The sequence below is a fragment of the Mus pahari genome, chromosome 17 (genome assembly GCF_900095145.1).
Source record: "Mus pahari chromosome 17, PAHARI_EIJ_v1.1, whole genome shotgun sequence".
Classification (NCBI taxonomy): Eukaryota; Metazoa; Chordata; class Mammalia; order Rodentia; family Muridae; genus Mus; species Mus pahari.
The window spans coordinates 50,252,052-50,261,422 of record NC_034606.1 but is presented as its reverse complement, the minus strand read 5'-3'; the positions used below and the strand labels follow the sequence as shown (position 1 = coordinate 50,261,422).

At 51.9% G+C, this 9,371-nt stretch overlaps 1 protein-coding gene across 2 annotated transcripts in view; it reads right to left on the bottom strand.

The window, feature by feature from the left end:
* The window catches only part of Fbln1 (fibulin 1), a 78,530-nt gene that overhangs the window by 41,887 nt on the left and 27,272 nt on the right, over positions 1–9,371 (bottom strand). For both annotated transcript variants that reach the window (XM_021216832.1, XM_021216831.2), the window contains exons 8-12: positions 9,122–9,259; positions 4,370–4,513; positions 3,510–3,638; positions 2,681–2,806; positions 1,332–1,451 (exon numbers count right to left, since the gene is read on the bottom strand). In XM_021216832.1, the coding sequence (XP_021072491.1) occupies positions 1,332–1,451; positions 2,681–2,806; positions 3,510–3,638; positions 4,370–4,513; positions 9,122–9,259 (657 nt within the window). The remainder of the gene's footprint in view (positions 1–1,331; positions 1,452–2,680; positions 2,807–3,509; positions 3,639–4,369; positions 4,514–9,121; positions 9,260–9,371) is intronic.

Below are 9,371 nucleotides of genomic sequence, written 5' to 3'. Positions count from 1 at the left end.
ACCCCTGGTACACGCACAGTTACAGTTCTCCCTCAGCATCTACACCTGGTACACGCACAGTTACAGTTCTCCCTCAGCATCTACCCCTGGTACACTGTCACAGCCGCAGCTGGACCAGGGGGGGGAGCCCTAGAGCTGGAGAGAGCAGCCACAGAAGGCGAGCCAGGAAGGGAGTTCAGGGTCCCTGAGGCTGGGGTGGCCTCAGAGACTATCATTACAGAAGGGGAAACTGAGGCTCAGGGACAGGGTAGGACTAGTCTAGGGATATTTAGAAGGTTTGTGGTGGGACGTATGCACAAAGAGAATGAAGAGTAATAAACAACCCCACCAGCCAATCAAACAAACAAATCTCACCACACACCACAAGAAAATACAGGCTGAGTCCCCCTTATCTGAAATGCTTGGGACCAGAAATGTTTGAAATATTTTTGGAATATTGCCACTTGTATAATAAGATATCCTGAAGATGGGAGTCAAGTCTAAGCCCCAAATCTATCCGTTTTATACACGCAGGCTAAAGGTATTGCTAGACAGTATTTTCAGTGCACCTGAGTTTGGACTATGAGTCAGGGTATAGAACTTTGCGCTATGGAGTTGCACCGGTACTCAAAAAGCTTCAAGTTTGGGGTCAGAGCTCAGTGGAATAGCATCTGCTAAGCAAGGCCCTAGGCTGGATCCTAAGCCCCTGCGCACATGCACGCACACATACGCGTGCAGACACACACGCGTACACACACACACACATACACACACGCACACACACATACATGCACGTACACACACACACGCGTGCACATGTACACACACAGCATTGTGATGGCATCGGTAACATTTGCTCCTAAAGCTCCTAGGTACTCCTGAACTGTCATCTGGTTGGATTGTCCAACAGTCCAGGGAGGGAGCATTGCCTTTGACAGAGAAGATGAGAGTCAGGCCTAGTGAGGGTGGGGCTCAAAAGGCCAGTGCACAGTTGGGTCTCAGGGGTTGGGTGGCTCTCAGGTTGCCCTTCACTTCTCAGTCACATGTGCGGCTGAGCCCTGTGCTCTGTGGCCCAGAGTGTTATCACTCTGAGGGGTTGCAGCCATGGCGTGTGTGTTTAAGAGCGATCCATGGACTCGTTTGCTCGCCTCCTAATCTCTCTCTCTCAACCCCAGTAGAAGCTCTTCAAGCTCTCTCTGAGGGAAATCCAGGAGCCAGCCCACCTTCCCTGGGAGCAAATGGGAACTTCGCCCGGTGGGGAAATCCTGGCAGGCTCTCCGCCATGGAATCTGAAATGCTACTGTTCCGTAGCAAGGTCAGGGTGCTCCCCACAGAACACAGGGTGCCCTCACCTTCGCAGGTGACCCCATCCACGTCGCTGAGCTGATAACCTCGTCGGCAATAGCACTGGTAGGAGCCATAGACATTGGCACACTCCTGGCTGCAGGGGCTGTTGAGACACTCATTCACATCTAGAAGAGAAGAGGTTCCCAGGAGGGGTCAGGTCCCTGCCTCCGCGGCAGATTTGACTGAGAGCACAGGGATCATCACCTCCCTGTTGAAGCTGCAAGACTGAGATGCTCAAAGAGCGGGACCTCCACTCCAGCCCACTGTAGCTGAGAAATCTGAAGTCTCTCTACTCCTGCTACTGCCTCTGTGAAGCCACATCATCTCCTAGGAAGAAGGCAGGGACAGCCTCCAGGCTTGGCTCTGTTCAATCTGATCCCCACAGGGCACAGGCTCAGCACGAAGGCATATCCAGAGTCCCATCAGGACCAGTCCCTTCTAGCTTTCAGTGAAAAGTGTTCCTGCTCTCTCCACGTCATCTCCAAGACCACAGTGACGTAGGTGGGAATGGTAGCCCTGGTATTCCTAAATCTCTGGACTTAGGGGCTACTCAGCAACCCAGCTATTGGTCACCAATTCTCTTCACCTAGAGGAAGCTCCAAGACAGGTTTGGCCCCACCACTTGTTTTTGTAAATAAAGTTTTATTGGCACAGAGTTACAAACACATTTGGCTGGGACCCATGGCTGCTTTTGTGCTTCCACAGCAAAGTAAGGTACCGTCTACAGACTGGCCAGAAAGGTTTAAAATAGTCGCCATGCATCTGGGAGAGAAAAATATTGCCAACCTCAGGCTTAGAGATCCCTTCTTACATTCATTTACTACTGTTTCCGAGGGTAGGAGAGAGAGCTTCTCAGTCAGTGTTTCCTATCCGTAGCCCCCACACGCCTGGCCAGGTTACCTGCTCAATCTATGTTCAGTATGATTTTCTATCACATCATAGACATACCCCCTGACACTAGAACCATGTCTTGCCACATCCACAGTGCACATGCTTAATTATCTATAGCAGAGTCAAGGCCGGCCAGGCCTCAGCACCGTAGCCTCAGGATTATGCAAGCACAAGGCTCAGATGCCTAAGCATAGCCAGAAATTATAATCACAGCTGATAATACAAGACACTCTGTTATCTGTGCACAGCAAGACTCATGAACCCAAATGACTGACCAGGCCCTGCCCGGGATACCGGCCAAGTTTCAGCGTGGCTGCCACACTGGCTTACAGTCATATCCCTAGGGCGGGGATTCTAGCGTCTTTAAAACACCTGCCTAGGAAACCCCAAATGAGTCTGTGAGCAGAGGAGAGACATGGCTAAGGCTGTTGATGGCTGGCCTACTCTGTGACCCCAGCCTCACCTTCACAAGACCGGCCGTCCACAGACAGCCGGAAGCCGGCGGAGCAGCTGCAGTGGTAGGAGCCTGGCGTGTTCTCACACTTGTGGCCACACAGGCGCCCAGGATAGCGCTGGCACTCGTTGATATCTGAAACAGAGGGGCAGTGAGCTCAGAGTGTGTCCACTGGAGTGGCGCCATGTCCCACCCTTCTGTCAAGGGCAGCAGTTCATGGTCCTCTGCCCCTAACTCCCTTCATGTCTCAGGTAGAAAGGGCTGAGGCCTCTCCTAACGGTCTGTGTGAAGCCCTGTGCTCTGACAAATGTGGTGAAGTTGGATAGGTGCCCTTCTGCCAGCCCTGCCCGAGAGGAGTCTAAAGGGATCTGTTGGGAGCACGGGGCAGTTCTCGGTCTCCACCGAGTATCCTGGTTTGGTCTCAGCAAGAGCTCGATGGGTAGGGTGTGACGCTGTCACCCCTGGGACACCTTCTGTTCTGACTACCTTTAGGAGCTGTGCCTCCCAAGCACCTAGGCCCTACGGGTCTGCAGCAAATCTGACAAATCACTAACGTCGTGGGGGCTGGAGACTTGGAAACCCTTGGAGGCTGGGGTCAAACAGAACACCCATTCCGCACGGAACAGGCTAAAGTCCTGCTGGAGGTCAGAGGCCAAGGCGGCAGCAGAGCTACAGTTGGATAATGTCTTCTGACGGATGGGCTTCCATCTGGGACTGCCTACGCTTGGAACCTCCTGAGATGAGGATGGGACGGACATGGTCACCCTAGATGCCACAGACTGTGTCCCCTGGGTGGTGTCACCCGGCCAGAACCCCCTAGGTCTGAGAAATCACATACCCACGCAGGTCCTGCTGATGCCATCAAAATAGTAGCCGGCCTTGCACTCGCAGCGGAAGCTGCCGGGGGAGTTCAGGCAGTGGTGTCCCTTCCCACAGGGCTCCGCTGGTGGGGAGCACTCGTCCACATCTTGTGAAGAAGAAAGGAAGACATGCTGAAAGCCTTTTAGTGTGCACACCAAGCTGTCCACTGAGGGCAGCAACCTAACTTTCAGAGAGCACCCGGGCCCAATCTGGAACAGTAGTGAACCCCCCCCTCCCCCCCGAGAGGCTAGCACTGACCTCCAGTGAGGGAGAAAGTTCCCAGGGCTGTGGGGGAGATGCTGGGATGGCCTGGGGGTTGCGGGGAAGATGGTCCCTTTCCTAGCAGGGATCTGGGCTAGCTGACTCCCTTGGCCTACTCAGGAGCAGGCATGTAGTGGGTATAAACAAGGAACCACTCCGTGGTTTTCTGTCCTCTGGGGAGTAGCAAGACCTATGTCATCCAGATCAGCTGTGACCACTTTAGGAGAGTTGAATTGTGAGTGTCCGTCCTTGGTCACCGATAGGCTGTGACCAGGTAGCCTAAGAACGCTGGGCAAACTGAAGGGAAGGCTAGAAGGGCCGGTGTGTTACTGTAATAGTGCAGGCGAGACAGCAAAGGCCTGTGCCTGGGGAGGGGCAATGGAATGGACGAACAGGTAGAACGTCTTCATGTTGGTGACCAACTCTCCCTTCTAGAGAAGAGATGGAATGTGCTGGAAACAGAAAGTCAAATTTCAGAAATGTGTTCCCATGTGTGTGTGTGTGTGTGTGTGTGTGTGTGTGTGTGTGAGTGCGTGTGTTTGCTCGTGCATTCGGGCACATGTTCGAGATACCAACCAACACAGCGGGTTCCCTCTTCGTTGAGATGATAACCACGGCCACAGTTCGGCACGTTCTTCTGGCACGTGTAGGAGCCCTCTGTATTGATGCATGTCTGCCCCACAGGGCACGGGGCACTGATACTTAAACACTCATTGATATCTACAGAGAAAAGAGACAAGATATGGCATGGTTAAACATAAAGACTATCCACAAATGCGGCCACTGAACCCCCGCAAAGGGCCTTTTCCTTCTCTCAGCAAAGTGACAAAACAATAGTCCCTGACCCCCTTTACCCTGGAAGATACCCAAGGCAGCCTCAGGTCCCTCCCTGTCCCCTGTCCTCTCCCCCTGCTTCCAAACACAACTACTCCATCTTCTGCACCACCCGCTGGCCTGGCTTTCCTGTATACATCTCACCCACATAGGCAGATAAGGCCCTAACCTGAATGTGGTGCCAGGGAGACAGATACCCATCCCTCTGTACCAGCCTGAGAGTCCCTAAGCTCCTCTGGTGGGTGGGTGGCCCCTGTCTACTTCACCCGGCCAGTCCTTGGAAGCCCCAGTAATATAGCTCCTGGACCAACCATGGCCCCACCCTGAGTCCCTGTGGTAGCCATGTCTCTGGCCACCATCTCCATGGAAACTCCTTCCCGCATCCCTATCTACCTGACTCAGGCCACTCAGAACTCCCATATGGGGGTTTCTGACCTTGCAAGGACACAAACTCTAGTACAGGGACCACTGGCCATTTACCATTGATGGACACACACAAACAGGTACCAGTACCAAGGAACACTGGGGTGCACCTCTGTTGGCTCTTTATGCTCCAACTCTATGCCAAAACCAAACCTCTTCTTAAAGCATAGCCCAAAAGACCTAAGTCTCAAAAAGTCAACGTCAGGATCTTCCTAAAGTCACATGCACAAGTCACATTGGAGCCGGGGACAGCAGGAAGGGGACGATGGTGGGAGATTGACAGCTGAAGCAAGAAAGCAGGGCCTGCTCTGTGCTGGCCAAACCCTACCCTCCTCAGGGCTGACTTAAAAACCAGCCCTGACTCCCTCCCATTCCTGAGATGGGCCTGTCCACAGACAGTGCAGCACTTCAAAGTTTACAGGGGCATTCACATTTGCTACCACTCTAGACTGCCACAGGCAGCCTGCACGTAGCAGAGACGGCATTACTGTCTGTGTGTGACACTGGGAACCCAGGACCTGGAGAGAGCAAGCAACTCCTCAGGCTCACAGGGGTGAAGAGGCCAACCCAGCCCAGGTCTAGATCCCTGGCATCCACCCTCACAATCGCTTCCCGTCTCCTTCCTCATGATCCCTCTAGTCAAATCTGGCCTGCTGCTCATTCTTGTAAATAAACTTTTATTGGCAGTCAGCCAGTCCTGCTGTCTCACATGTGGCCTACAGCTGTTTGGGGCATTACCATTACAGGAGCCTGGTGATTACGATAGAAACCAGATGGCCTGAAGGTTGATCTATTCCTTTAGGCAAAGCCGGGCAACTCCTGTCTGTTGTCAAGTGACCCCCTCAGCCTTGAGGGCTGATGTGATTTCCCAAACTGTATTTGTACTGGCTGGCTTTGTGTGTCAACTTGACAAGCTGGAGTTATCACAGAGAAAGGAGCCTCCCTTGAGGAAATGCCTCCATGAGAACCAGCTGTAAGGCATTTTCTCAATTAGTGATCAATCGGGGAGGGCCCCTTGTGGGTGGTGCCATCCCTGGGCTGGTAGTCTTGGGTTCTATAAGAGAGCAGGCCAAGCAAACCAGGGGAAACAAGCCAGTAAGTGACATCCCTCCATGGCCTCTCTATCAGTTCCTGACCTGCTTGAGTTCCAGTCCTGACTTCCTTCGGTAATGAACAGCAGTATGGAAATGTAAGCTGAATAAACCCTTTCCTCCCCATGATATTCGGTCATGATATTTGTGCAGGAATAGAAACCCTGACTAAGACAGTATCCAAACACTGGTATCCCTTGAGACTGTGTGCTCTCTGGGGAAAGAGAGTCCCTTGTCTGAGCTCCAGGAAAGTCAGATGATGAATGAATGAAATCAAAAGTGGATCAACAAAAGAAGACTGGATAAGAAAGGCCAGAGGCGGGTTTGGGGACACGCTACATGCTTTCCCTCATGGGATTCCCATGGCACAAGCGCAGGCTCTCCAGCTGTCACTCTCAGCTCACTTTGTCTTACAAAGCACTTCTAAGACCAACTAGGGCCCTTCATGGCCTCGGGATCTTTGAAGATCCCGACACCTGTGGTCTAGCATGTGGGAAACAGTGCCCTGACACCTTCCCTCCTCTTCACCAGGGAATGAAGGAAGAAAGGGAACATGAGGTAGAGAGTGAAGGAAAAGAAAACCTGGAAAATACTTCCTCAGTGTTGAAGAATCAGCATCAAAGTTCTACAAAAAAAAAAAAAAATGTACATTTTGTACGGAGAGGGCCTAGAGTTCTCAGGCCAGCCCCTCGTCTTCTGTGCTGGTCTGACAAGGCAGGGTTCATCATTCCTTGCACGGGGATGGGGATGGAAGTAGAGTTTGGGGATGGCAGATCCTGGGGTCACTGTTTCCCACCATAGATGGAGATCAAGGAAAAACGGGTAGAGGTGTGTGGGGTGTAGGCCCTGGATACATAGGAGAAGATACAGCCTGCAGCTCTCTCCTGGATGCCCCCCCATCTTTGGGTTTTATATTGTTTGGTTTTCTGAAACTGGGTCTCGACCTGTAGCCCAGGCTGGACTGTAATTCCTATAGAGCCCGGGCTAGCCTTCAACTCATCGTATTCCTCCTGCCTCAACCTCGGCAGGGATGACAGGGGCGCCCCGAGGTGCCTGGCTCTTCTCTCCTTCCGCTGTCTCTCTCCTGATAGGTCTTTCTGCTGCTGATGTTATTATTTTAGACAGGAATAAAAATGCTGACACAGAACGAATTCTAAACTCATTGTCAAGAGGGAAAAAATCCAAGTTGGTAGAACAGCCCGGTCCTGTTTCCAGGAAAAGACAAACTAAGAGAGCAATGCCCAGAAGGGTGGCCCCGCCCACCCAGAGGCTGGCCCGGCAGGCTGGGCGTTATTTTTTGCCCTAGGTTTTCCTCATTTATAATCAGATATGTGTGGCTTTAAAAAAAAAAAAAAAAAAAAAAAAAAAAAAAAAAAGCAAAAAAGAGGTAACTTCTAGAAGAAATTAACTTGGCTGTGACCAGTAAATACAAAGGGAGACCTCTCCCCATGTCAAGTTAGGGGACCTCTGCACCAAACATTCTGGTCCTTGATGTCACTGTGGACCTGCACAGAAGTGACAAGAGAGGGATATGCCATTAGGTTGGGATCTGGCCAACACCCTGGACTCCCCAGGGCTTCTTCGATCTGATCTGGTGAGGGTCAAGGGTACAGAGGGATGGCTCTCTGCCCTTGCACTCTGTGGAGGGAAACCTGTGGCATGCTGAGACTTGCAGAGGTTTTCTCACAGGGGCGAGCAGGGCCAATCCTGCCATGAGCCAGGGTTTCCGTCCTCAGCTGATGCAGCCTCCACAGAGCCCCCTGAGGAGGCTGCGAGTCTTAGCAGGGCCCCCTTTCCTCCCTGCCCCAGGGGGAGTCACAGCCATCCTGCTTAATGCACGCGTGTGGAGCGATGACAGTCTTGACTTCAGGAGGCTTGGTGAGGGGCCAAGGCACAGCTCAGACACTTCTCCGCTAGCTAAGATCCAGGCTGGGTGGGGAGAGGCTTGGGTGAAACTCCTGGCTTAAAAGGTTCTACCTGGGAGCCGTAAGACAGGGACAGGGGACATGAACTTTCAATCCCGTCTCAAAGAAAAGACAGAGGCAACGCTAGGTAAGGGTTGGGGGTGGGGGATAAGATAGGAACTTGCACAGCCGTGTCTAGTCTTTCCCTTTGAAAGGGGAGAGGGGTTGCAACCAGCATACCTGCAGCTCAGTTTAGAAGGGACTCTGGCCTCACAGCAAAGGCTTAGAAGCTCCTGCCTACAAAGCAGTTAAGACTTCAACTGCTAACAGGTAGGAGACAACCCTGCGCAGCCCAAAGACAACAGAAGAGAGAGGCAGGTGGCCCTCCTACCTGAGCAGCCTTTCTCTGGCCTCTTATTTTCACACTGAGCACATGGCTCCCTTACACACTGGTCCACTCTGCTCTCAACCCATTCATCTTTGAGTCTTATTATCTTCCAGACTGAAACTGTCTCCATTGAACGCCACTCTAGTCTGTCTCTACCGTTTTTCTGTGAAACAATTTCTGAAGGTCTAGGTGGCTGTGGCAGGGAGCAACCACATGTCAAAGGATGCTTCTTATGTACCCATCCTAACACAAGCAACCGCCGCGGGTCCTTGTTCCCAGCCTCTCAGCCAGATGCTACAGTCACTCCCATCTTATAGGGGAAACACCTGAGGCTTCAATGAAGGAAATGAGTCTTAGCACAACGAGTTCGAATCTAATAGTCTCTGACTCTGAAACCCACACATCTTCACCCAAAGCCCAGGGATTAGACCCTTAGACCAGCCCTTAGACCAAACCCTGATTGCCAGTGGTTTTATAAATAAATAAAGTTTTAATGAGACACAGCCCTACCACCTGGGTCTACACGCTGTGCCCTTTGTACTGTACCTGGCCAGAATGAGTCGCCGTGGCCCAGACCACATGGCTCACAATGCCTATGGCATTTGCCCACTAAGGAAGCTTGCCAGCCCCAATCTGTGCTGACGGTCGCATGCTCGCTCTAAACCCTGCTAATGGCGGCGTGTCTTACCAATGCAGTTGCCTAGAGCATCCTGTATGAAGCCGCTCTTGCACTGCAGCTTGGGTCTGCAACGGAAGGATCCCAGAGTATTCTGACAGATAAAATCGGGGGGGCAGTTATGAATACCAGTCTCACATTCGTCAATATCTGGTGCATCATAAAAAAAGGAGATTGTTAGCAAGAGTCCGGCCAGAAGAGTGTCACAATACTTTAACATCACAAGAAAGTACTTAAAAAAAAAAAAAAAAAAAAAAAAAAA